Source organism: Neophocaena asiaeorientalis, unplaced genomic scaffold (genome assembly GCF_003031525.2).
Source record: "Neophocaena asiaeorientalis asiaeorientalis breed wild unplaced genomic scaffold, Neophocaena_asiaeorientalis_V1.1 scaffold396, whole genome shotgun sequence".
NCBI classification, from domain to species: Eukaryota; Metazoa; Chordata; class Mammalia; order Artiodactyla; family Phocoenidae; genus Neophocaena; species Neophocaena asiaeorientalis.
Genome location: NW_020172455.1, coordinates 3,292,498 through 3,320,291, shown reverse-complemented (window position 1 = coordinate 3,320,291; position 27,794 = coordinate 3,292,498). Strand labels below are relative to the sequence as shown.

The following is a 27,794-nucleotide window of genomic DNA, read 5'->3' as shown; positions in this document are numbered from 1 at the left end:
CGAGGGCCGGGTATCCGGGCACTGGATGGCGAGGGCACTGGGGCGCGGCGTCCCCTCCTCCTCCGACTCCTTCCTCCTCCCTCCGGCCCGCCTCGGGCCCCGCCTCTCCTTGCGGGGTCAGCCCTCCAGGCTCTGGCTCCCCGACCCTCCAGGTCCCCGCCGCCTGGAAGAACTGAAAGCACTGGGGCTCCAGCAACACGCCCAGACCGGCCTGCGTGGGGTGGTGATGAGTGCGGAGGTGACTCCACAGCCCGGCCCCTCCCGAGCTTAGAGCGCGATGGGGACTTCACCTCTCCCAGCCTCCTGTTCCTCACATGTTAAGTTGGGGGAAGGGGCCGGACGGCAGAAATACCTCTGAGGATGGAGTAAGATGATGAAGGTACCGGGCATCCCACCCTTCAATTTCTGCCCTGCTCTCTCGTGCGACCTAAGACGGGACAGAAGGAGGGAAGGGGGCGATTCTCCCGGACCGGACTCCCAGCTGCAGTCTTTCCGCAAGGGAGCCGGCAGCAGGCAGTGGTGGGCCCTGGGTTTCCCGTTCCTCTCCTCCTGCCCCAAAGGAGATCTGGTGCTAGAATGACGAGCCTCATTAAAAAAGTAACTACTTAGGGGAAAGAAAAAATTTGAAAGGAGACAGAGAAAGCATTCTCTCCCCAAGAAAAAAGCCAGTAGGTACTGATCGTAATTAATTCTAGCTTTTGGTCATTGGATAGTAAAAAAGAAAGAAAGAAAAACGTTTATTATTTTTAAGTGAACCAAGCCCCAAATAAGAAAAAGGCCGAAGCTGTCTAATTCAATCACGGTGGTGTTATTGTTGGTTGTGCTTTTGCATTTTAAGACTTGACTTCTTTCTCTCCCTTCCTCACTTACTTAAAAAAATCTAACCTTTCCAAAGCAAGACAACTCAAACATCCTGGGTTTAACTCACATCTTGACATTAACCTGAATCCAGATGGGACTGCAGAATAATTGTTAAAATCAAATTTTGGCTAAACTTTCCCTACCATAGACTTGAAATTTTACTGTTTTATCACTTCAGGAGTAGGCATTGAAAGCTTTATGCCCAAGACAATGGAATAAACATGGGATTCAAGTCTATATCCATTTGTTTTATTATCAAGAGACTAAGGAAGTATTTGTAACCCCTCTTTATTTTTGTTTTTACATTTTTTTGATGTGCTGTCTTAACCATCCAGATGCAGGAGATGGGCCAAATACATGATTTGGTGTCATTTGGGTGTTCTGATTCCACAGATGTGTCTAGTTTGGAAGGTATTGATATAGGTTTTCTTTTTAAGAAAACAAATCTCATCTTGAAACTCTTTAAACCTGGTAGAAAAACATTCACAGCGAAAAGAAATCTTTCTTGTACTAAGTTCAACTAAGTTTAATCATTTAAAGGAAAACATGTTTTACTACTGCGTAAGTAGAGTCTAGTCATGTGACTCACAGTTTAAATATATCCAGAGCTCCCTGTGTTCACCTCCCAGGGCAACTGATTTTTCTGACCGCTCTTGATTCCAACCCTGTTTTCCCCAGACGTGTCTGACTCACTCAGCTTCAGTGACTGTAACTGCCAAAGCCTCTGTTCTTTCCACTCTGAGAGTGCATTTAAAATCAGCTACATTTGGGGACCTGGCTTCCATCTACTGGTGCTAAAAACCCAGACTACTTTTATTAGAAGCTTCCCATGACAAGCAAACAACCTGAGTTTTCCCACGTGACCAATGCCACCTAGGACCATCTCTAGAAATAAACAAGAATCTCTTTGTCCCAAAGGGTTGGCAAAGTCCCGGGAATATTGGGACCTTGAAAATGGGGTCTGATCCCTCTTAAGGAAGCAGCCGTACTGGCAGCCACACTTCTCCAGCTAAAGGACTTCTTTACGCAGTGACTGGGATGGTGGCTGGTGAGGGCGGTGGAAGATGAGGCCCAGGGTGGGAGCTGTCTGCTTAAACCCCTGGAAAAGAACATTCTGCAATGAATAAATTAAACTTTGCGAGAGAACTACAGCTGTTGATACTTTTGGCAGGAGATGTGTCCTGAGTGATGTTTCCCTTGGCAACAGGACTAGCCTGGCATCTGGAGATGAAGCAGGTCCTTTCCTTACCGCAGCCTGAGGACCACCCTCACTGCAGTGGGCGGGCAACCCCTGCCCCCCTTGCAAAGCCCCACTCAAGTGCCCTTCTTCAGGAACCCTCTAGATCTCTCTGCTCAGAACCTCTATGATTTCCCACCATCCCTGACCCATCACTAGCTATTACATAGGAGAGAGATATTGTGTAGGTGCCCGCCATTGTGAATATGCAGAAGGATAGCGTTTGTATTCAGATGAGAAATGAGACAGCATTCGAAATGTAAGCAAGCCATGTTTCTATTTTTAATGCTTAATCAGTAACTTGAGAGAGCCACAGTGCTATCAGTTATTGCTGATACCTTCATACCTTTTGAGAGCAGTATCACATAGAATTGCTATTGTCTTCTTGCAAAGTTCCAAGCTTTTGAATTTGGTTTCATGGCTTCACCACTGAGAGGGGTGGGAGAAGTTGTAAAGGAGAGTCAACACCATTCATTAAGGACTATTAATGAGTTACAGAACTCCTTTGCAAGATTTATTCAGAAATAACATACCTTGGACTTCCCTGGTGGCGCAGTGGTTAAGAATCTGCCTGCCAATGCAGGGGACATGGGTTCGATCCCCGGTCCAGGAAGATCCCACATGCTGTGGAGCAACTAAGCCCGTGCACCACAATTACTGAGCCTGCGCTCTAGGGCCTGCATGCCGCAACTACTGAGCCTAGAGCCCATGCTCCACAACAAGAGAAGCCACCGCAATGAGATGCCCCTGCTCGCCACTACTAGAGGAAGCCCGCATGCAGCAACAAAGACCCAATGCAGCCAAAAATAAAAAAATTTTTAAAAAAGAAAAGAAATAACGTATCTTAAGTCCTCAGAGTTGGCATGTTTACATCATGATTGATTTGGCCCATTCTATAACATTGTAAAAGATTCGCACCCTTTGCGGTAAACATGGATGACTTATACCCCGTTTGAACAAAAGATGGAAAGTGGGATTTGTGATGCAGACTTTCCATTAGCTGACCAGTTCTCACTGCTTAGAGAAACATCTATGGACTTCTGGTTCAAAATGACAGATCAGGCAGAGTTTGCTTCTCTTGTTACTTGAGACCCCCCTAAAATTAAGATATTGAAGTTTAAAAAAGGAAGTTCAGAAAAGAAAAAAGGGACAGGGAAGGAGCTGTAAAGGGGAGAGAAAATCACAAATGAGAGATCTCAACACACTTCTGGAAGATGGAAAGCTGACAGTAGAGAGCTGCCAGATGAAACAGGAAGAGAAATTACAACCTAAGCTATGATGTCAGGGGCTGGAGAGGAAACGGGAGTCAGCCTTCTGACAGATGAGGCTCTGGGACTCTTCCTACGGGCAGTGCGTCATCCCCCACCCCGTTCACGCGTAAGGAGAAAGGACCAGGTCGCTGGTGTGGCTTACTCTGCTACTGTGTGAATAAGACTTTTCCTGCTGAGTTTTTACTTGGAGTGGGGAGCTGTGTGTGGACGGGGTGTTTGCCGGCCGCTCTGGAGTTGCGTTCCTCCAGGTTCAGGTGCTCACACCTGCCCACTGAGCTGTGGTGATGGCTTGTGTGGAAAGACGGTCCTTCCCGGGGGCTGTGGACAGGGCAGGCATCGAGACTGTGCAGTACAGCATCCATGGCTGCTGGCCTTGAAGAACCCGTCCTCTTCTCCTTGCAGAGCCGCTGCACAGAAGCCATAGGCTGAGTGTTCTTTCCATGAACACAGTTTTGAGTTGGAGATTCGGAGGCTACTCAAAGCATACTCAGATTCCAGGCTTTGTTAGGGTTATTTATCACCCTGAGGAAATTGTGTAGCAGGAGGGGAGAGGGGAGAGGGCAATGGTGAGGAGGGGGCAATGAAGCCTGTGCACATGTGGCCATTAACATGCTCTGTTTATCACAGAAGTTAACCTTTGCAATACCACTGGCTAAAAAAGAGTGTGTAACATACATGAAATGTCGAACTTTAAGCTCAAACATCCTCACCGTGAATGGCAACTCTGCGATGTGGAAACTGCCCTGTTTGGATGGTCAGTTCTGCACAGAAACAGCCTATGGTTCCAGAGAGCTGGGAAGATGCTCACAGCCCCACTTCTCGCTGGAGACCTAAGAATTAACTAGTGAGATAATCAGCTGAAGGTACAGAGGTCTCCGCTTAAAGCTCAGGTTAAACGTTAAGTCTCTTGACTCTTTTGTTCGCAGCTCTTTAACTTGTAAAGTGGAGTTAAAGTCCTAGCCTGCTCACAGCTGTTCCTGATGAATGCCTGTGAGCTGTTTGCACAAGTCCTCCTGCTGGGAAGGATCTCTTGTCCTCTGGAATGTACCTTCTTCCTCTGTGCCATCAACTACCGTTTCCTGAGAAGCTGCCCTGGTTCCCTTACAGGCTGTAACTCATTGAAGGAGCCGCTCAACACATCCTTCTGATGTGGATATCAACTTCCTCCATTTTACGGATGCAAAGCTGAGGCTCGGGAGAGCGGGGGAACTACCGAAGATCTCAAAGCTAGTAAGTAGCAGAGCTGGGACTCAAACCAGGGTCTTTTCATTATGCTAGCTATGCCCAGATAAATGAGAAACCTAGTAGAATAGACAAACTGACCTCTGAGTATAAGGAACTACTGCCCTGGTACCCAGGGCTAACATGCAGGTAGGGTGACCAACCATTCCTGCTTGCCTGGGTCTGGGGGTATTCCCAGGTCATGGGACTTTCAACTGGATAAGTAGGTCGCCCTACATGTACGGTTGTACGGGTTGCTCACTGCACAAAAGTATCTGACCAAACAGCAAGTCGAGGCTGCAGTCTACCCACACTCCATTCACCAAGCTGTCCCTGTAGAGCAGAGCTGTATCCCCCCAGACGAAGGGCAGCATGGGCTCACCAAGGCCCTGCTGGTTCCTCTGACACTATTGACCCAGAACTTTAAGTAGTTCAGTGATTAAAGTAACGGCTTCATTCTAAACTAACCTTTTCACACTCTCTTGCCAGAGAATTTCTCCCAATCCCTGTACACACACACACACACACACACACACACACACACACACACACACACACACACACACACACACACACACACAGAGGATCAAAACACAAAGTCCTAATCATGTTCTTACAAACTAGTCCTGTCACAGATGGGAAAAGAAGCTGGAGAAATACCATGACAGATCGAGAACACTGCGTCTGACGGTCGTGAGCGCTGCTTTGTGAACATTTCTTCCCGGATGTGTGGGAGGGATGTACTTCCCCTCTGGGGATTGGGTGGTCCTGGAGCAATCTCTGGCCAATAACTCATGAGCAAAAGTGAGTGTGTCTCTTCTGAACTAGAGCAATCAGTCTTGCTGAAAGAGCCCCTTAGTGACTGGCTGTGTTGAAGATGGTGCCAGCACTGTCAGCCAGGGTCCTGGAGGGGCCAACTCATGATGGACGTGGAGCCTGGGTAAGAACTAAACCTTGGCTGTCCCAAGCGAGTTCTGCTGGGTGCGTTTCCTACTGTGGCATAATCCAGCCTACCCTCGCTGATACTCCACGGTAAAGACAGTGACACTTGATTCTGTGAACCATGTGGGGCCCTGGAGAGTAAGAGAGTCAGGTTTGCAGTTTTCAAAGACCACCCTACTCTATCTCACTGGGTATTTTAAACATGAACACGTTTAATAATAAGGTGAGTCTTAAATATATTCGTATTTTTCTTTTAGTAAAAATTACTTTAATGGTAGATGTGTGGTTAATTTTACGTGTCAACTTGAAAGAGCTAAGGGTGCCCAGATTGCTGGTACAACATTATTTCTGGGTGTGTCTGGGAGGGTGTTTCCAGAAGAGATTAGCACTTGATTCTGGACTCAGTAAAGCAGAGGCCCTCACCAACGCGGTTGAGGGCCTGAAGAGAACAAAAAGGTGGGGAAGGGAGGAATCTCGCTCTCTGCTTGAGCTGCAATATACTCTTCTCCCGCCCTTGGATGTCAGCCATCCTCATTCTCAGGCCTTATACTCAGACTGGATTACATCACCGGCTTTCCTGGGTCTCCAGCCTGCAGACGGCAGACTGCGGGACTTCTCAGCCTCTCTAACCCTGTCAGCCGATTCCTGGAATAAGTCTCCTCTTATATACATCTCTATATGTATCCTATTGGTTCTATTTCTCTGAGAACCCTTACCAATACAATAAGCCACATAAAATCTCTGAGTAATAAAAGAAGCAAATTTACTTTCCTACATTTCTCAGAAAGTAACATTTCTAGTGTATGAAGGTTTGAGTAGTTGCTTCAGAGCCCATGTGTCAAAAAAAAAAAAGGGAGTTCCCTGGAGGTCCAGTGGTTAGGACTGTACACTTTCACTGCCAAGGGTGAGGGTTCAATCCCTGGAGACCATTTGTCCTATGAGCCCTAAAACATGTACCATCTGGCCCTTTACAGAAAGTGTGTGGAGCCCTGGTTTAGTTGAAATTGCTCTGAGTTTCACCCATTAGTCCTGGATGACAGGGTTTATTTATGAAAGAAAAGGAAGTTAATATTAACCACCTTCAATTTTTAGTAACTTATTTCTGCCTTCACACATAACTCAGTATGCTCACCTGAGCCCCCAGGTGAGATTGCTGAGTTACGAAACCCAAAGTAAAAAGGTTCTTCTAGACAAATCAGCCTTCCCAATGTTTAAATTCCTTCTCGTGTATGAACCAGAAACTAGATCTGAAAGTCACCTTTACTTTTCTACTTCTAGATTGTGTTTTTTCCTTACAGATAAAATATGAAGAGCATTCCCCTTCCTTCTTCACTGTCTTATTTGGATACAAATAAAAATCTTTTTTTAAATTTTTTTTCGGTATGCGGGCGTCCCACTGTTCTGCCCTCTCCCGTTGCGGAGCACAGGCTCCGGACGTGCAGGCTCAGCGGCCATGGCTCATGGGCCCAGCCGCTCCGCGGCATGTGGGATCCTCCTGGACCGGGGCACAAACCCGGCAGGCGGACTCTCAACCACTGCACCACCAGGGAAGCCCCAAATAAAAATCTTTTTGATACAAATAAAAATCTTTTCGATTTTTTGCAAGTATCAACACTAGGAATATATTAAAAGTTATTTTTGATCCACTCAAGAATACTTATCCAAATATGTTTTGATTATTTAAACTGAAAGCAAACTTATACCAAAATGAAATCATCAGAAAAGAAACTCAATCTGTTTGAACAAGGATACACCCCTTGTATGTAGATGCAATTTAATTCAACTCCTCAAACATTTGCAAAGCACTTACCATATGGTAAATTTGGGGAATATACAAATAAATGATCCATAATCCCTGCCTCCCAGGAGCTCAGGGACCAGCGAGAGAGACAGCTGTGTTGAACAATTAAAGAGAGAAATGTGAAATAGGTACAAAATCAGAGGAAAGACAATTTACGTGAGTTAAGAAGTCTAGGAGAGGTCAATAAAGCATCATGGAGAAAACACCAGAGCTGGGTTTTGAAAGAGGAGCAGGGCTTCCCTGGTGGCGCAGTGGTTAAGAATCTGCCTGCCAATGCAGGAGACACGGGTTCGATCCCTGTTCCGGGAAGATCCCACATGCCGTGGAGCAACTATGCCCGTGCGCCACAACTACTGAGCCTGCGTGCTAGAGCCCACAAGCCACAACTACTGAGCCCGTGAGCCACAACTACGGAAGCCCATGCGCCTAGAGCCCGTGCTCCGCAACAAGAGGAGCCACGGCAATGAGAAGCCTGCACACCTCAATGAAGAGTAGCCTCCGCTGGACGCGACTAGAGAAAGCCTGCACTCAGAATCGAAGACCCAACACAGCCAAAAATAAATAAATTAAAAACACACACACACAAGGACAGGGCACAAAGTAAGTGATCAAAAAGTGCTATCGGGCTTCCCTGGTGGCGTAGTGGTTGAGAGTCCGCCTGCCGATGCAGGGGACACGGGTTTTATCCGCGGGGCTTCCCTGGTGGAGCAGTGGTTAAGAATCCACCTGCCAATGCAGGGGACAAGGGGTTTGAGCCCTGGTCCGGGAAGAGCCCACATGCCTCGGAGCAACTAAGCCCGTGCGCCACAACTACTGAGCCCGCATACCACAACTACTGAAGCCCGCGAGCCTAGAGCCCGTGCGCCTAGACCCCGTGCTCCACAGTAAGAGAAGACACCGCAATAAGAAGCCCATGCATTGCAATGAGGAGTGGCCCCCACTTGCCGCAACTAGAGAAAAGCTGCACGCAGCAACGAAGACCAACGCGGCCAAAAATAAAATAAATTTTTTTAAAAGTGCAAACCACCCCCCCACACACAAAAACAACAAATAAGTGCTGAATACCAGCTGCCCTGAAAGCAAACTTTGGTTGCCATGGTAACTGGGCCATCAGCCTCTTCCTGACTTGAACAGTGCCAGCAGCATCACTGTGGTCTTAACTCCAGACTGCCTCCAGCAGCTCACTCTCTGGCTGCACACTGTGGAACTCTGGGTTCCTGGTCGGGCGAAAGGGGGCGAGGGGGTGAGGAGGGTGGGAGGGTCGCGGAGGAGCTGACGAGCCTCTCCTTACTGGCTGCAGTGTTCTTCAGCTTCAGGGCAAATTTCAGAGTCAGTGTTTTGATCCTGACAGAGTTCAGGAGGGCCCACCCTTTCCTTAACCATCTGTGCTCTGTTGGGGAAACAGGCAACACAAGGGGGGACGTTTTGCTGCCTCCCAGGCCCAGCTCTGTTGATCAGAAGTGGCCAGATTCCACCTAGGGATCGGTGGTCCCTAGGCTAGGAGCTCCAGTGAGCTGCGGACCAGTGCAGTGGCCCAGGCCAGGGAGAGACCCAGCTTGGGCTGCTCCTCTCTTGGGCAGGCTCCCTGGGTGGGGAGCCAGAGCTTCACCCCGGCCCCAGACTCCTGCCCAGACCTGGGGCCCAAGGAGAAAGGAGAGAGCTGCCTGGCAACGGCCAAGGAGACCGAGAAACTGTCTCAGATTGGAGGAGAGTAAGGAGACATGACAACAAAACACAGGGAGAGATCCTGTATCACAAAAACAACAGTAGGGGGAAAACTCGGGAAATGTGAGTAAAGTCTGCAGTTTTTAGCAGTATTGCGCCAAAGTTAATGTCTTATTTTTGTAGCTGTGCTGTGGTTATGCCATATGTTAACAGTAGGGGGAGCTGTGTGCAGTATGGAAACTGTACTATCTTCTATAAGCCTAAAAGTATTTCAAAATAAAAAGTTTAAAGCATTGTGTATTTTCCTTCATGGAAATAAAAGGAGGTGCTGGCTTCCATATCTTGGTACACTGTGAAATAGTTTTGTCATACTGCCTTCTGTCTTTACCCCTATAACTCTGGCACAGGCATGCCACCCAGACCACGGGGCAAAGGTCCACGGAGGCTATGGGCTACAGAGAAGAGAACAGCTGGCCTCTTCCTGATGCTACAGCATCATTCTAAATCCTTTATTATTCCAGCCACTCAGTTACTTGGGGTCCTCCTTGACTCCTCTTCTCTCACACCCCACCTTCAAACCACCAGAGATTCCCTTAGTTCTGCCTTCCAACTACATATCTAGAATCTGGCCACTTTTGACTACCTCCACTGCCCTTTCTTATCTCTCTCCAGCCTCGCTGGAGTCCTTGCTCGGCCTCAACCAGACACACACGCACCTCAGGGCCTTTCCACTGACTGTGTCTGCGTCATTCTTCCAGAAAGCTGCACGGCTCACATCCGCCCCCAGTCTCCCTATTATTGCAGGGAGACTTATTTTATTTTATTTATTTATTCTTTGCGGTACGCGGGCCTCTCACTGTTGTGGCCTCTCCCACTGCGGAGCACAGGCTCCGGACGCGCAGGCTCAGCGGCCACGGCTCACGGGCCCAGCCGCTCCATGGCATGTGGGATCTTCCCGGACCGGGGCACGAACCCGTGTCCCCTGCATCGGCAGGTGGACTCTCAACCACTGCGCCACCAGGGAAGCCCAAATTTCAGATTTTAAAGAACTAAATATCAGTTGAATTTTTTTTCTGTTCAAGCTAACATGAAGTGGTGTTTAGACCTTTCCTGCACTGTTTTGAGCTCTCCTTGAATAGTTTCCTGTGTCAAAGCAGAGCTGGAGGGTCTCACCCACACATCCTTGTCTTAGGAGGGGCAGGGGGGAGAGAAAGGTGGGGCCGCCACCCATAGGAAGATGCTCAGGAATTAAGCCGACATGGGTGGGGCAGGAGCACAGCCAAATGACCGCCCCAGAGACGGGCTGGAGAACAAAGGCGGGGGCCGAGCTGATGGCGCCGCAGGTGCTGGGGGCAGACACGGCAGGACGTCTACTCCGGACTGTTCAGGCACATAAACCAGTAACACCCTTTATGCTTAAGTGTCGATCACTTGCAGCCAGAAGAGTTCTAACTAACAGTCTCCCGCTCCATCTCTGTTCTGCTTTCCTCTATGTTGATTCCACTTCCCACTCTGTGTTTCCCAAGAGCCTCCGGCTTAATTCTCCAAGCTCCAAATGCAGCAGAAGTCAGAGCTTCTCTTCGCCCTCCCCCTGCCCCCCACGATCAGCCTGAAATTGGGCTTCCTTAGGAAGGTCTGAGTTGGTCGCCATTCCTGAATGGGTCAAGAGACTAGAAATTACCAAGGTCATGTCCCTCTCCCACATCTTCAAGGGCAAGGAGGACGGGTGGGGAGCTGACTCGCTTAAACCTCACGAGCCTTGTGGGCCTTGTAAGGACTTGCACTTCTGCTCTGTGTGGGATGAGACAGATGAAGGCAAAGTGCGTCAGGACCAGCGCTGAGTGTGGAACCCAGGCATCTTGGCCCCCTGTCCACACTCGCTCCATGACCTCATCCTGTCCCTCTACTTCCTGGAACATTTTCTTGCCACTTTGGGGTGTGTCCACCCACCCTAAATGTGATTCTGCAGGTTTTTAAAATGTGCATCTGCCAGGCCCAGCCACCGACCTGTCTAATCTCCCTGCACCGCACGGGGCTGGGCCAAGATAAGCTTCCCATCAGGCACAGGCAGAGAGAGAACAGCGACACCTCTGCTGGGTCTCCTGAAGCAACACGGTGGTGGAGCTTTTGGTTGAGGGGTATGGGGTGGGGTCTTGGAAACCCCTGGAGCAAAGCTCACAATGATCATAACAGCTACCATTTATTGGGGCTCACAAAGTGCCGAGCACTGTGCTAGATCTGCCCTGAGTTCTCACTCAAGCCACACACATCCTACCACGGCACGAATCCCCATTTCACAGATGAGGGAGGTAAAGCTTGCTGAAAAAGCAACGTGCTCAGTTACGCAGCTAGGACGTGGCAGGCAGGACCCACCTGGGTGTGTCTGGCTCCAAAGGCCGTGCACTAACGTCACGGCGCCTCCATTTCAACGTCCCACCTCAGATGAATCTGGTCTCCTGTTGAACTTTTTCAACCTTTTCCACTAAGTGGGGTTATGTGACATGCCGCAGATAAAAGTATCAGTTTTATTCCAAACTCTACATTGTCCACCTATTAAAATACTCCTATAAATGTTAATGATGGAAATGTACATCAAAGCCACAACGGTTATTATTTTCTAAAAATCATAAAATAACAAATGTTGGTGAGGAGGTAGAGAAACTGGAACCCTTGTGCACTCTTGGTGGGAATGTAAAATGATGCAGCCAATGTGGAAAACAATATGGCAATTGCTCAAAAAATTAAAAATTAGATTATTCTCCATACTTAACATTTTTTTAATGAGAGAGAAAAACGTGCCACATTTTCTGATCACACTGCAATAAAAACAGAGAGTGGAAATTAAAAGATAGCCCAAACTGAAATCAAACCAACATGGATTATTAACATTTTTGACGTTCTGTGTAACTCAGATCAAGGTGGAAATCAAAACCAAAAATTTAGACTATTTAGAAAAGTGCAAACATGAGATCACTACCTATTAAAACCTGTGGGATTTGCCCAAAGGATACTCAAAAGAATGTGCAAGGGCATTAATGATTTCATTTTTTAAAATTGCTAAATGCAGTGGGGGAGCCTGGATTGGATCCTGGAACAGAGAAAGGACATTAGTGAGAAATCTAATGGAATCTGAATAAAGTCTGTAGTTACTAGTTTGGTGCCAACATTAATTTTTTAGTTTTAATAAACGTAAGATGTTAATGTTAGGGGAAGCTAAATAGATGTCAATACGGGAACTTTCTGTAACATCTTTGCAATTTTTCCGTAAATCTAAAATTATTCCCAAATACAAAGTTCAAAGTAAAAGATAGCAGTTTATAGCTACATGGGTGTCAAGAGGAAGGGCATAGCGCATCCAGCTGGTGGCAAGTAGTGTGGACCGGAACCCTGCAATTGGGCACTGGCTTCCTGATACCAGTCTGCTGACCAAGGCACTGGTGGAAGCTCCCGTGGGGAGTTCTATAGTGTTCTGGGAGTTGCCCCTGGCGCCCACCCCTCTAGCCCTTCCAATAATTTTATAAGCACTAATTCCTCCTAGTAAATCCTGCTTAAATTGGCTATAGTAGTTTCTGTTATTCTCAACTGACCCCTAACTGAGGTGCAGATAAAAACACTGAATCTATTCACCCCATAGAAGGAAGTGAAAAAGTTGTCAAATATTTAGCTCCCTCTGCCCAAAAAAAGGTGATGATCCTTGATAGTTTTTACAGGCAAATTCGATCAAACTTATAAAAGACAGATCATTTAAACTATATCAGAGCAAAGAAAATATGTTAAAATTCTTATTTTATTCTAATGAAACTACTTGGATTCCAGACTACGTGAGAATAGAGAACATAATAAAAAACTAACAATTTTATTTATGAATGATGCAATAATCTAAATAATCCTACTGGTTCTAGTAGAGTAATAAAAGAATAAAATACCATGACAGATACAGACTAACTTTGTAGTTAAAAGCACAGATTCAGGAATAAGACATGGAGGTTCAAACCTGGCTTCACAAGCTTGATTTTGGGTCAGTTACTTAATCTGTCTGTTTCACTTTCTTCATATGTAAAAGGGGGATGATGATGTACCTACTTCATGGGGTTGTTATGAGTTAAAATAAGTAAATGCAGAAAGTGCTTAGGTGGCTTCCCTGGTGGTCCAGTGGGCAAGAATCTGAGCTCCCAATGCAGGAAGCCCAGGTTCGATCCCTGGTCGGGGAACTAGATCTCACATGCCACAACTAAGAGTCCACATGCTGCAACTAAGGAGTCCGCATGCCGCAACTAAGAACAGGTGTGGCCAAAATAAATAAATAAATATATTTTTTAAAGTGCTTAGGACAGTCCTGGTGTATAGTAAGTGCTGTGTATGAGTTGGCTATTACCATTAATATCATTCCAGGATGCAGTGAAGCAACTGCATCAATAAATTTACGGAGAAAAGTCAATACCATTTTATTGGCAGATGTCAAAAGAGTTTTTGATTAAATTCAACTTATAAAAACTCTCTGTGATCTAGGGAAATATTAAAATTTATTGTAAAAATGTGTGTCAAACATCAACAGATACTGCTGGGTAAAGAGAGTGAAGTGAAGCCCAGATCATAGACTCACTTGATTCACTCTCCTGTCATTCATTCAATGAATATTTATCCAGAACATACTGGGATCCCGCACTGGGGATGCAGCAGTAAACGCAGCTCACTGGGTCCTGGCTCTCGTGAGCTTACATTTTAAAAGGAAAAAATTCAGAGACTGACAAGTACCGTGTAAAACATTGAAATAGGGTGGTGTGTTACAGCGTGACCGAGCAGGTGACAGGAGGCTGATATCTGAATGAGAAGAGTGAGTCAGCCATGAAAGAGGCTGCGAGAAAGGGCATCTCAGGCCCTGAGACCAGCTACTGCAACAGCTCTAAGTGGGAGTCAGGTTGTAATGGCCTCAGGACAGAAAGAAGGACCATGAACTAAGCTATAAAGATACGGAGAATTAAACCCTACAAGAAATATGCAAAACCTACAAGAAGAATATTATAAAACTCTACTGGTGGTCATTGAACAAAACCTTAATGAAGGAGTATACTATGTTTATGAACAGGAAGACGCACTAAGATATTATCTTCTCCCAAATAATCTATAAAATCAATGCGATTACAATTTTTAAATTCCATTAGTGGTTTTAATTTGGAACTTGACAAATAAATTGTAAGATTCACCTAGACAGGGTCTTCCCTGGTTGGCGCAGTGGTTTAGAATCTGCCTGCCAATGCAGGGGACACGGGTTCGAGCCCTGGTCCAGGAAGATCCCACACGCCGTGGAGCAACTAAGCCCGTGCACCACAACTACTGAGCCTGCGCTCTAGAGCCCCGGAGCCACAACTACTCAGCCCGCATGCCACAACTACTGAAGCCCACACGCCTAGAGCCCCTGCTCTGCAACAAGAGAAGCCACCTCAATGAGAAGCCCGCGCACCACAATGAAGAGTAGCCCCCGCCTCCCGCAACTAGTGGAAGCCCGCGCGCAGCAACGAAGACCCAATGCAGCCAAAAATAAATAAATTAAATAAATTAATCCAAAAAAAGAGAAGAATATGGAGCAGCGCTGTGATAGATCAGTGAAACATAACTGAGAATCCAGAAATAGACCATGTACATATGGAAATTTAGTATTGTACTCTAAAGGATAAAGATATATTTAAAATTAGAATAGAAAGGATAAATGGATTATTCGATAAGGAGACTGGAACAATTAGCTATCAATTAAAGAAAAAAGTAGAGCTTGGTCTCAACCTTATTCAGCAAATCAGAGATTCAAGTATAAGAAATAAGCTATCAATGTTATATGAGAAAATGTATCTTTGTATGGTGTTTGAGCAGGACAGCAAAACCAGAAACCTTTCGAAAAGGAAAACATTAACAGTTCTACCACAGTAAAATTTGTAAATTTCTGAATGGTAATAGACACCATAAATGATATTAAACGATACATGAACAAGCCACAGACTGGGAGAAAATATTTGCAAACCATATATCCAACAAAGGACATGCATAGAAAAAAAAAACAAAACACCTCTCTAAACTCAACAGGAAGAAAAGAACCAAAAATGTCTCCAGACATTGCTGATGTCCCCTGCGGGTTCAAATCACCCCTAGACAAGAACCACTGAATTAGAAATCAACCATGAGAAGGAGACAAGGACTGAAAATAAATGCACATGAAAAGATGTTCAATATCATTAGCCATAAGGAAAATAAAAAATAAAGCTCTGATAAGATAATGCTAAACGCCTATTAGAATGGCTAAAATAGTAAAAACACTGATAATACCAGGTGTTCGCGAGGAAGGGGAGCGATTGGCGCTCTCGTTCATCGCTGGTGAGGATGCAAATGGTACAACCACTCTGCCAGACAGTTTCAGTTTCTTGTAAAGTTAAATATCCCCTCGCCACATGACGCAGCAATGACACCCTGGCGTATTTTTCCTAGAGAAATAAAAACGAACGTTCACACCAAAACCTGTATACAAACATTCCTAACAGCTTGATCCGTCCTAGCCAAAATCTGGAGAAGACCCAGATGTCCTGCACCAGGTGGCACATCCATACCATGGACGCCACTCGGCAATGAAAAGGAACAACTACTGATCCACTCAGCAACCTGGGTCATCTTAAGGGAACTATATTGAGTGAAAAAAGCCAATCTCAAAGGGTACACACCGGGATTCCATTTATATGATATTCGCTAAATGACAAAATTGTGGGAATGGAGACCAGGCGGGTGGTTCCCAGGAGTCAGGGTCGTGGGAGGGTATAAGGGTTAAGGACTAGCACAGGGAGTTTCCTTCTGGTGATGAACTCAAATCTACATATGTGATAGTACATGCATAGACCATGTGTATACACACACACACACACGCACGCACGCACGAGTATGGGTAGGAACTGGTGAAATCCAAATAAGGTTGATAATTAATAGGATTGAATGAATGTCAGCTTCCTGATTTAAACAATGCACACGGTTGTGTAAGTTACGAAGGGAACCTGGGTGAAAGGTTCACCGGAACTCTCTGTACTAATTTTGCAACTTCTTGTGTGTCTTAAACTCTTTCAAAATAAAAAGTTATAATCTAAAAAAAAAAGAGAGAGAGAAAAAAGACACAAATGAAAAACCAGGAAACATAACTGCAACATATATAATAGAAAAAGAGGTACCATCCAAAACGTATAGAGCTCTTAAAAATGACTATAAAAATAAATAGCTCAATCAATACATAGATAAATATCAGGAAATTCAGAGAAGAAATATAAATGTCCATATGTCCATATTCAATCTCACTAATAATCAAATACATTCAGATTAAGGCAAGGAAGTGTGAGCTTCCAACCATAAAGATTAACGGCCACAGGATACAGAGAAAGGGCCACTCCTAGACACTGCCAGTGACAGTGGAGACTGGCCAGCGTTCTAACACGTAACTTGATGGCACCTATCCAAATTCTAAATGTTTACACCTTTGGACCCAGTAACTCTACTTCTAGGAAACACAAAGATGTACATTGCAGCACTGTTTTTGGTTTGTCTGTTTGGCTGCACTGCGCGGCTTGTGGGATCTTAGTTCCCCCGCTGGGGATTGAACCCCAGCCGTTGGCAGTAAGAGCATGGAGCCCTAACCATTGGACCGCCATGGAATTCCCGCAGCATTGTTTATAATAGTGAAAAACTGGAGATGGCCTGCATACGTGTTACAGAGGGCTGGTTGGACAAATTATGATAATGGCAACTAATATTTACCTGTTGCTTTCGATGTTCCAGGAACTTTCATGAGTATTTTACACGTAATAACTCAATTTAACCCTCACAACCACCCTATGATGTGGGTTCTAGATGCTGTTATTATGCCTGTTTTACAACTGGGGAAATTAGCCAGTGGGTAAGCTGGGATGCACACGCAGGCAGCCTGGGTCTAGAACCTGCACCCTTTTTCCTTAACGGAGAACTCTGAGCATCCTGAAGGTCTGAAAGTGGAAAGTCAAGTTCAGAAAGAAGAAGGAGGTGCTCTGGAGTCACACAGGGAGTAGCTCAGTTCAGAGGAGGGTTGACCTTGCTTCCTAGTAGTTGGGAAACAAAAGAACTCCATGGAGGGAAGGGGCTGACGGATTGCAGAAAGGAAATCTCATAAACAAACTGTGGGATATCCACACAGTGGAATATTATCCAGCCTTAAAAAGGAATGAAATTCTGACACAAGCTACAACATGGATGAATGCTGAAGACATTATGCTATGTGAAAAAAGTCAGACACAAAAGGACAAATAATGTAAGATCGCACTTGTACGAGGTACTCAGATTCACATAGACAGAAAGTAGAATGGTTTTTACAAGAGGTTGATGGGAGGCAGGAATGGGGAGCTACTGTTTAATGGGATGATAAAAAGTTCTGGAGACGGATGGTGGTGATGGTTGCATAAGGCTGTATATGTGCTTAATACGACTGAACTGCGTGCTTGAAAATGGTTCAAATGGTAGTTTTTAGCTTATGTACAAAAAAAAGATAAGCTAAGTCTAATAAAGCCTTTAGATTTTTCGGTTTACAGTAAAAACAGGGATTAACAGAACAAATTAAGTGACACTGTGAAGACACATTAGGCAAATGTAGAATGTGGGACATTCTACAAGAAAACTGGCCTGAACTTTGAAAAGTCAACCACATGGGGGAAAAAAATGGAGTAGTTGTTTGAATTAAAAGAGACTAAAAAGGGACTTCCCTGGTGGCGCAGTGGTTAAGAATCCGCCTGCCAATGCAGAGGACATGGGTTTGATCCCTGGTCCGGGAAGATCCCACATGCCGCAGAGCAACTAAGCCCGCGCACCACAACTACTGAGGCTGTGCTCTAGAGCTCGCAAGCCACAACTACTGAGTCTGCGAGCTACAACTACTGAAGCCCAAGCGCCTAGATCCTGTGCTCCGCAGCAAGAGAAGCCACCGCGATGAGAAGCCGGAGCACCACAATGAAGAGTAGCCCCCGCTCGCTGCAACTAGAGAAAGCCGGCACAGCAACGAAGACCCAACACAGCCAAGAAAAAGAATGCCCCAAGGCAAATAAAACTGTGATAAATTCAAGAACTGTTAAAAAAATAAGAGACTAAAAAGGCACAATAACCAAATGTAATGCATGTGTTTAATAGGATCCTGCATCAAAAATGAACAAACCAAATTAAAAGACATATTTGAAATGACAGGGGAGATTTGATTATGGACGAGATATTAAGTGATATTAGAGAAATAATGTTAGTTTTCTTAGGTCTGAATATGGTACTGTGGTTATGTTAGAGAATGTCCTTATTTTTAGGGGCTACTTGTGCAATACACTGCAATATCTTGGGGTGAAGGGTCATAGCTACAACCCAGGTTCAAATGATCCAGAAAAGGGCTTCCCTGGTGGTGCAGTGGTTAAGAATTCGCCTGCCAATGCAGGCGACATGAGTTCGAGCCCTGGTCCGGGAAGATCCCACATGCCACGGAGCAACTGAGCCCGTGCGTCAGAACTACTGAGCCCGCGATCTAGAGCCCGTGCTCTGCAACAAGAGAAGCCACGGCAATGAGAAGCCCGCATGAAGCAACGAAGACCCAACGCAACCAAAAATAAATAAATCAAATAAATTTATTTAAAAAAAAAAGATCCAGAAAAAACAAAAGCCTCTCACACCCGTAAAGAAGGATAAAGCAAATACGGCAGAAGGGAAACAATCGTTGAATCCTAGGTGGTGGGTGAACACTGCAGACTTCTTTCCATTTTTCTGTATGTTGAAAATATTCTTAATAAAACGTTGGGAGAGAAAAGTTCCTGAGCAATGTAAGGAGCTGTGTGACCGTGGGCACCCTCCTGGCCTCTCAGGCCTTAGTCTCATCTAAAGAACAGAGCTAAAAACACCTACTTCACACTGTCGTCTGGATTAAAAGTGTAAATCACCTGGTCCAGTGGACCAGTTGCCCAGTGGCTGTGGAGTTATCATTAGTATTATTTTGACAGTCCCCAGTACGGTGTCAGGTATATAGAGGGATGAGTGGCTTTGGGAAAAATCACTTGGGCTCCCCGGGCCTCAGTGACGCCGCCTGGTGCGGGGTGAGGGGCCCCATAGAGGCCACCGCACACCCCCTCGCGAGACGGTAAAAGTGCAACTGCTGGGGGCGTGGCGGCCGGAGCGCGGGCTGCGCAAGCGGGGGCGGAGCTTGCGGTGGCTCGGCGTAGGATCCCACAGCCTTGGAAGAGCGCAGCCTCTCCGAAGTTGGGGGCGGAGTCTCTGTCTCGCGGACCAGTAGCGGAGTAGCTGTCAAAACGCGCGCCGAAGGGAAAAGGAGAAGACCGCAGGTGGGTCCCAGGGCTTGGCGCTAGGCCGCTGCGAGGAGGGTCCTCCTTCCCCCGGACTGGTCCGCCTGGTCCGCCCGGGCCCTTTGCGTCTCCGGTACCCAGGCTAAGAGAGGGCGAACTGCAGACCAGAACCCCGACCCGGCTGTCTCCTCCCGGCGTGACCGCTCGGCAGAACCACGTAGACTTCTGCCCCTGCTTCTTCCTTTGTGAAGTGAGAGCAGTAAAAACCCGGTATAGGGGGAGGACGGGACATGCCCGAATGACTCAGAGGTGGGAGGCGGTGAGGGGGAGGATGGTGGCTTCCCCCCCTCCCCCGCCTCGTGGCAGTTCAACCGAAAATGAAGTAATAGCTTCTGGCTAGCTCGAGTTATACTTTACAGTTCCTGTACATACAGAGTATAGCAGGAGCTGAAAAGTACATGGTGCCTGGGACAGCAACCAAAAGGGGTACGTCGGATATTGATTACCCGAAACTGGATGTTAATTAGGTATTAGCGGATACCAAGGAATCACTGATAGTTTTGTTAGTTTTATGGCTGATAAAGCCATTATCACGTCTTCAATAAAAGTATCCATTTTCTGGAGGTGCATGCTGACGGGGAAATTGACAATGTCTGCGAGTTGCTTTAAAACAAATGACAGACCAAAGTTTTAGTTGTTGCATTGTCTAAGAGATGTGATGGTCATTGATCTTTCTTCTGAGGCTAGAGAATACTTTAAACACAGTACTTTAAGAGAAATAGACCTCTGTGGGGAGGGTATCTTCTCTACCCCCCACCTCTTTAAAGTATTATATAGAAAAGACATTGTAAAAAGTCCAGTCTCACTCAGAGACAGCCCTGACTGTGTACAGCTGTTGGAGCTTTTCCTGGTTAATCTTTTTTTTTTCCTGGATCTTAACACTTCTTTCTCTTCAATCATTTTTGGCGTTTTGCCAGATGCAGAGCAGAAATCTCTGGCAAATCTGAAAGACCGCGTACGAAGTAAAATGAGAACTGTTACTAAGTTCATGTCTCCACCCTCATCCGAATGGAGGTTTTCAAAACCTTTTTCCCCCCCCCCCCCCCCACTTTAGGCTCTTTGATGCCCAATAAGCAGTAAATGAATTCCTAGTTCTTCAATCATTCTCTGAACCTTATCTCAGGAATTTTTGCTCAGTTTGCAATTTTTAAAACAATGTCGACATAGAGGACAGGGGTCCGACAGCAGACACGATTTCAGGGGGAAACTGCACCAAAGGCCCTCTATCTGTTATTAACTTGAAAGTTTGCAAAGGACTTCGCATTTTACGTGAATTATCTCATTTAATCCTTTCATTTTATTAGTAATCCTTTCATTTCATTTTATTAGTAATCCCACAGGTCAGGTATGGCTACGAGGCCCAATTTACCAAATCTTTGTCAGATGACGTGTCCTAGTGACTCAGCAGCCCGCGCCCCTAACCGTTTGGACAGCACGGTCACCACCGACCACCCCACACATTTGCCCGACCTCAGGGACCCTGCTGGCACTCCCGCCCACCTACACTTATCTAAATCGCCGCAGCCACGTTCCCTCGCAGCCAGGGGCTTTGTACTGGCATTTGCACCAACCTCATTTGCAAAACCATTTACCCGGAACCGCGAAACGGGTTCAAGAGACGTTTTCAGAGAGGTGGGGCTCGGCGGGGTGGGGAATCCTCTCCCGCTCTCCGGCGGGCGGGCTCCAATCGCGTTGCTTTATTCAATCCCAAACCTTTCCGGTACGAGCGAGTGCCCGCGCGCGCCAGGGCCACCGGAGCGCGCAGGGCCTGCAGACTTTGTCCTATGGGGCTCTCAGGGATATGGGCGGTGGCGCCCCCATCCAGCCTGCGGCCCACAGAGGCCCGGGAGGGGTAGGTCCCGAGGCTCCCAGGAGAGCAGGGGCGACCGGCGTCCGCGCGCGGCTCCGGAATCTGCTACGGGAGGCGTGGCCAGCGGCCGGCATCCATCCAATGGGAAACGGCCACGCCCACGGCGCACGCCTGTGAGGGATGCTTTAAATTTCCGGCGCCGCCGTGCAGGGGCTTCCAGTACTTGCGCGCAGCCCCATCTTGACGAGTCGTAAGCAGCCATGCTCTCCGTCCGTGTCCCTCTCGCCACCATCGCTGACCCGCAGCAGCAGCATCCCCTCCAGCTCTCGCCCATGAAGGGGCTCAGCCTGGCGGACAAGGAGAACACTGTGAGCGCGCAGGGGCGAGGGGCGGGGCAGGGCGGCGGGGTCCTGAAGGACGCGGGCAGGCCTCTCACCACGCGTCTCCCTGCAGCCCCCGTCCCTCAGCGGGACCCGCGTGCTGGCCAGCAAGACCGCGAGGAGGATCTTCCAGGAGCCCGCCGAGCCAGTGAGTAGGCGAGCTGGGGGCGCCCGGCGAGGGGGCGCTGCAGGAAGGCGGTGCAGGAGGAGCCTGCTCTTGGCGCCAAAGCCTCATTGTCTCCTCTCAAACCCTACCCCCTCCCGGGCCCGCGCTCCTTTCCCGCCAAAGTCTCTTCCCGATCATTTACTACTTTACACATCTGGACATTTTCCTATTATGTCTCTACTGTAGTCCTGCTCTGTTATGTACAGAACCCATGTGTGACAAGCGACATACATTAAACCGCATGAAATTCCCGATAATTGGACATACTTTGCTTAAAAAATAAAAGACAGTTTCGTGGTTCGCCCTATACTTAACATTTTCCATCCTTTCTCCCCCAGCAGAAACCAAAGCTATCTGCCCCCAGTGTGGAGGATGAACCACTTCTGAAAGAAAACCCCCGCCGCTTTGTCATCTTTCCTATCGAATACCATGATATTTGGCAGATGTATAAGAAAGCTGAGGCTTCCTTTTGGACAGCTGAGGAGGTAATCGGATTCAGGAACTAGGAGACTTAAAAGGCAGTTGGAAGCATTGCCCCTAACTCTAGAGGAAGACCCCTGCAGTGCCGGTTATAACTTGTTTGAAATGTGCTTTGCTTTCCTCGTGTTCCTCTTGGGAATGCTTGCCCACAGAGGGAGAGTATTAGATGTTCTCACTGGCAAAGTGCGTGAGGGGTATATTAATCAAGCGATACTAGTAGACTTAAAGTTGAAGAATTACGCATATGTGTGAGGTCCTGCACGTTTGAACCCCTTGTGAACTTCTGTACTCCAGGTGGACCTTTCCAAGGACATTCAGCACTGGGAAGCCCTGAAGCCTGAGGAGAGATATTTCATTTCGCACGTTCTGGCTTTCTTTGCAGCAAGTGATGGCATAGTAAATGAAAACTTGGTGAGTTTGCAAAAATAAAGTCTACTTTTATGCATTTCAAGACTTAAGAGAACTAATAATTTTCTTTTTTCATCTTTTAAATTTTTCCACACTGAATGTGTATATATCTGTAAGCTAGTATTTATATTCCATGGCATTTCCTGTACTATAATATACTTTGCAGTTATTTCTTCCTTATGGTATTTTTTTCCCCCAACTGTAGAGAAGCTCAAAGACAAATGTTAAGTGGTAGTAATAGATCTACAACCCTGGTAGCTATCTATTTGCTCTCCTTTTTGTGGCTTTGCTGTTTTAATAATTTGGTTGCATATATGTCTTGTTGAGTGCATCCTCCTTGCAATGAATTAAAAAGAATGAATTGCTATTTCTACCTTATGATGATACAAAAGAGGAAGTGTGACGCAACCGGTGTTCATTGACTTGAGTTGCTGCCGGTAGATTTTCCTTAAACTGACCTTTGTGTTTTACCACTAGGTGGAGCGGTTTAGCCAAGAAGTTCAGATTACGGAAGCCCGTTGTTTCTATGGCTTCCAAATTGCCATGGAAAACATACATTCTGAAATGTATAGTCTCCTCATTGACACTTACATAAAAGATTCCAAAGAAAGGTGAGTATTTGGGTGGTGATATGCCAACATATTTAGGATTACCAATTGTTACTTTTTGAGATCGTACAGGGATAGAAGAATGACTTTAAAATGACCAAGTCAAAGCAATTCCTAGCACCCGTGGTCCTGTCTGCTCTGAAGAAGAGGCCTGAATTCACTTTACTAGCCAGTCACTTAAAAACAAAGTTATGAGGTTACTCCATTTTCTAGAGGTGGAAATATACTGCCGAACGTCCAGCCTAACGCCTTCTGAAAAAACATCCCTAGAGGCTGTGTCTGATGCCCCAAAACCTAGGTCTGATAGTTTTCACGTCTGGCAAATCTGTTAACCCACAACTTGAGCCTGGGGCAGGGTGGAAAGGGTGGAGGATGCAAAGTAAAACATAAAACTTGCCTCGTAAGGGGCTGTAACATAATATAGAAAGTAAGACCTAGGAGTGTACGTAGAGGAATTACATGCTAGTACAGAGGCAGCTGTGAACCATGAGATTAATTAGGCACACAGCTGTCTGCCTGAAGTGATAGTTTATATTGGAGGATAATAGAGAAATGTAGGTAGCCTCGGGCCTGTTTCACATTTTCAAGATTGACTGGAAAGGAGGGGAGAGTTAGAAATGGGTGTTTGAGTAGTCTAGATACTAAGGTCAGCTTCCAGACAAGAGCCTGTGTAGAACAGAAGTGGTGAAGCTGAAGAGTAGCCTCTTGTAGATGACTTGGAAGAAAGTGAAGAGGGAAAATGAGTAGTGACTTGCAAGCCTAGCAGGATTGAGGAGATTCATTGGGGGTAAAAAGATTTGAACATGTTTGTAGACAGAAATGAACAAAGGAAGTAAAGGTAGGGGCATGATTGGGATACATTACCGGAACAGGTAGGATCAGGACGGCCTGGTGGTTGAGTTTTGAAAGCCAGGGAGAGGCGAGACCCAGGTTGACATGGAAAGAGAATGAAAGGAACCCAATGGCCTGATGACCTTGGCTTCAGAAAATAAGGTCATCTGGGAAGGACGAGGCTGGACTGGGGAATCTGTAGACTCCCAAGGTGGGAACGGGGAGGAAGAGAGTAATAAGACCAGGTAAGTGCAGGGCCAATCGATTTGCTTTTCTGACCTGGGATCAACATTGTAGCATAGAATTATAGCTGGAAGCAATCTCAGGTTGTTTAGTTTATTGGCTTTAATTGCTTTATTATATACTTGTCACATTTGTGGCCCAAATAATTAGCACAGTGATAAGAGTGTGGGCATCTATTTAGGGAGATAATGATCAGCATAGCTTAAACAGTCCTAGCAGTTAAGATTTTATAGTTCTTCAAAGTTAAAGATAGGGCCTGTGAACCTTGTCATGACCTGGACTTGAAATAATTAAGCCAGTAAATGCTCTTGGTGTAATAGACTGAGTTTTCATGTTAGTAGATCTTGGGGCTCAGTGTGAATGAATGGATGCCTAAATTTGTATTAACATAAACCAAATGAATGTTGAGATTTTTGAAAACACTGGAGGAAAAAGCAAACAAGTAAAAAGAAAACATTTCAGTTTGAATCCCAAATTGGCCTTGGTCCCAGTGCTCTTACCCAGAAGCTTAGGATAGGAGGTCTCTGCTGGAGACTCCTGTGTGCTGATGCTCTGTGTGCCTACAGGGAATTTCTCTTCAACGCCATTGAGACAATGCCTTGTGTAAAGAAGAAGGCAGATTGGGCCTTGTGCTGGATTGGGGACAAAGAGGCTACGTATGGTAAGGATACCTTGGCCCTCCTTACCCCTGAGCTTCGTTTTCTAAGTGATGTTACTGGTTTGTTCCTACGAACACAAACAGATACTCACTAGAAATATTTTGGCGTTAACTCTAGGAGAACGTGTCGTAGCCTTTGCCGCAGTGGAAGGAATCTTCTTTTCTGGTTCTTTTGCATCGATATTCTGGCTCAAAAAACGAGGACTGATGCCCGGCCTCACATTTTCCAATGAACTTATTAGCAGAGACGAGGTGAGTCTAGTTCAGATGACAGGCTGACCTGCACCCCAAACACCTACAACCCTGTGTTCACTGGAGGGAACCCCAGATGTCAGATTGCCTTAAATGCACATTTAACAAGTGGCTTCAACCATATACATACTTGGCAGAGAAAGAAATACTTCAGATAATTTGCTGAAATTATTTTACTCATATTCTCAATATACATAGGTATTGCTCTATAGGTGATGGGATTTTTTTTTAAGGGAAGTTTTATTATTTCTACCTGGTCTTCTGTGTGATCCTATTGTACTTCAAAGTTAGTTGGTGAGCATCTCAGTGAATCTATTCTGATCCAGTATATGTCTTTGAATGCACTTGGATTAAAGTGCAGAAGGAAAAGTGAAGGTGCCCAGATGTTCCAGTGTTAAGTCCCACCAGCAATGGGATTTTTTTTTTTTTAATTTAATTTATTTATTTTTGGCTGCATTGGGTCTTCATTGCTGCGCGCAGGCTTTCTCTAGTTGCGGCGAGCGGGGGCTACTCTTCGTTGCAGTGCGCGGGCTTCTCACTGTGGTGGCTTCTCTTGTTGCGGAGCACGGGCTCTAGGCGCGCGGGCTTAAGTAGTGTGGCTCCCGGGCTCTAGAGCGCAGGCTCAGTAGTTGTGGCACACGGGCTTAGCTGCTCTGCGGCGTGTGGGATCTTCCCAGACCAGGGCTCGAGCCTGTGTCCCCTGCGTTGGCAGGTGGATTCTTAACCACTGCGCCACCAGGGAAGCCCAGCCCTGGGATTTAATGCACTAAGACTTGCAGACTTGATTCACTCGGAATTGCATTCCCGATTTCCCAGGCATTAGGTTTTAAATCTAAAAACTAACTAGCCTAGTCAGAGTTTTGCCTTTCCTCCTGGGAATAGTGGCGACAGTACAGCTCAGGGCTGTAGAAAGAACGCTCTGAGTGCAAGTTCTGCCCAGTCCTTTGCCACCACACAGAGCAGCGAGGACCAGACCTGGCCTGCTGTCCTCTAGGGGGCAGCCCTAAGGCCCCTGGGTGGGACCGAGCCTGCCTAGGTGACACAGCAGCTGAGTCATCTTCCCTTCCACAGTTAGAATGCTCTTAGTCTGGCCACGCAAGATGTATAAGGAGAATACAGACCAGCATAAAGCAGTTTCCTATTCCACGTTAATGCTAGAAGTCTGCTGGTTTGATAGTGACCTTAAACCTTTTCTTCTAGGGTTTACACTGTGACTTTGCCTGCCTGATGTTCAAACACCTGCTACACAAACCTTCGGAGCAGAGAGTCAAAGATATAATCGTCAATGCAGTTAGGATAGAACAGGTGGGTGGCGCGTGGAGGCCTCGTGCTTGCTAGAAGACCTCTTGATGCTTCTGTTTTATTGAGAAGCTGTGTTCTGGTTCCTAGGAGTTCCTCACGGAGGCCCTGCCAGTGAAGCTCATTGGAATGAATTGCACTTTGATGAAGCAGTACATCGAATTCGTGGCAGACAGACTTATGCTGGAGCTGGGTTTTAGCAAGGTAAAGTATTGTGGGTAGCCCTCTGGTTCTTTCTGAAACTGGTGTTCCGTATTTATGTTTTGCTGTGAACCTTTTCAGATTTTCAGAGTAGAAAATCCATTTGACTTTATGGAGAATATTTCACTGGAAGGGAAGACTAACTTCTTTGAGAAGAGAGTAGGCGAGTATCAGAGGATGGGAGTGATGTCCAGTCCGACAGAGAATTCCTTTACCTTGGATGCTGACTTCTAAGTGAACTGAAGATGTGCTCTTAGTTTGCTGATTTTTCTTCTTTTCCTTCTCATCAAAAGAGAAGAAAATCAGCTACTTGAACTGTATTAACCAGCTACACCATAAATCGCCCATAAAGTTCATTAATGGCATGTTTAAAACTGTGTAGCTACCTCAAAATCAATCCTGTTAATGCTAGTGGGGTCACCTAGATTGGAAGCGTAGACAGAAGCTACTCGGATTCTTACGAAAGATCTTGTCCATGTTTGGCGTTTGCAAGCAGGCTGGCTGTACACGACTTCACCCTGGCTCTTAACAGCACCTTCCTTGGCCTCAAAGTGTGGGGAGTCAAGTGAGTTTGATCCAGCAGGATTAGACAGTTACTACCACGAGGCAGTAGGAAGACATCAGACTCACTGCTTCAGATTTTAAAGCAGATTTTAAAGTTTACTTATGATTTGTATATAAAACTGGCACTTTACACACAAATAAACATAGTTTGTACTGTCAGGATGAAGGCTTGATTTAACCTATGTTTGTTGGTTTCTACACCAAATACAAAAGTTTTCTGTTTACCACTAACAGCCAATTCAAGATTTACTAGGTGATCAAAGTAGGTTAAGCCTGTGTAAACTAAGGGTGTTGTTTTTATTCTTTCTTTTCTTTGATGAATTGAAGAGCTTTTGAACTCAATCCTGTGCACGCTTAGGTATCAGTATCAGCCAGGTGGTGCCACATAGAACACAGGTTGGGTTTGTGTTCTGTAGCCCATGTTGAGTATCGCGGGATAAGAGATGTGGAGAAAGGAGACTCTTAACTTAGGTCATTAGGAACTGAAGTGTGATCCGGACTCACTGTGGGCAACCTG

General features: G+C 46.2%; 1 protein-coding gene and 1 long non-coding RNA gene across 3 annotated transcripts; both read left to right on the top strand.

The window, feature by feature from the left end:
* The first annotated feature begins 111 nt into the window (after positions 1 to 111).
* LOC112394764 (uncharacterized) lies at positions 112 to 6,906 on the top strand. Its single transcript, XR_003002205.1, has 3 exons — positions 112 to 379; positions 4,477 to 4,599; positions 6,831 to 6,906. It is a non-coding gene; the product is annotated as an uncharacterized LOC112394764 (long non-coding RNA).
* Positions 6,907 to 19,259: 12,353 nt separating this feature from the next.
* RRM2 (ribonucleotide reductase regulatory subunit M2) lies at positions 19,260 to 27,439 on the top strand. Of its 2 annotated transcripts, none has more exons than XM_024737707.1 (11): positions 19,260 to 19,356; positions 21,398 to 21,555; positions 21,641 to 21,715; positions 22,075 to 22,218; positions 22,508 to 22,624; positions 23,099 to 23,232; positions 24,870 to 24,964; positions 25,080 to 25,213; positions 26,414 to 26,518; positions 26,603 to 26,716; positions 26,795 to 27,439. In XM_024737707.1, the coding sequence occupies exons 2-11, from the start codon at positions 21,448 to 21,450 to the stop codon at positions 26,945 to 26,947; spliced, it is 1,179 nt and encodes a 392-aa protein (XP_024593475.1). In that variant the 5' UTR covers positions 19,260 to 19,356; positions 21,398 to 21,447; the 3' UTR covers positions 26,948 to 27,439. The 2 variants fall into 2 exon arrangements, with proteins under 2 accessions (XP_024593475.1, XP_024593474.1); XM_024737706.1 differs by having other exon boundaries at positions 22,072 to 22,218.
* The last annotated feature ends 355 nt before the right edge of the window (positions 27,440 to 27,794 follow it).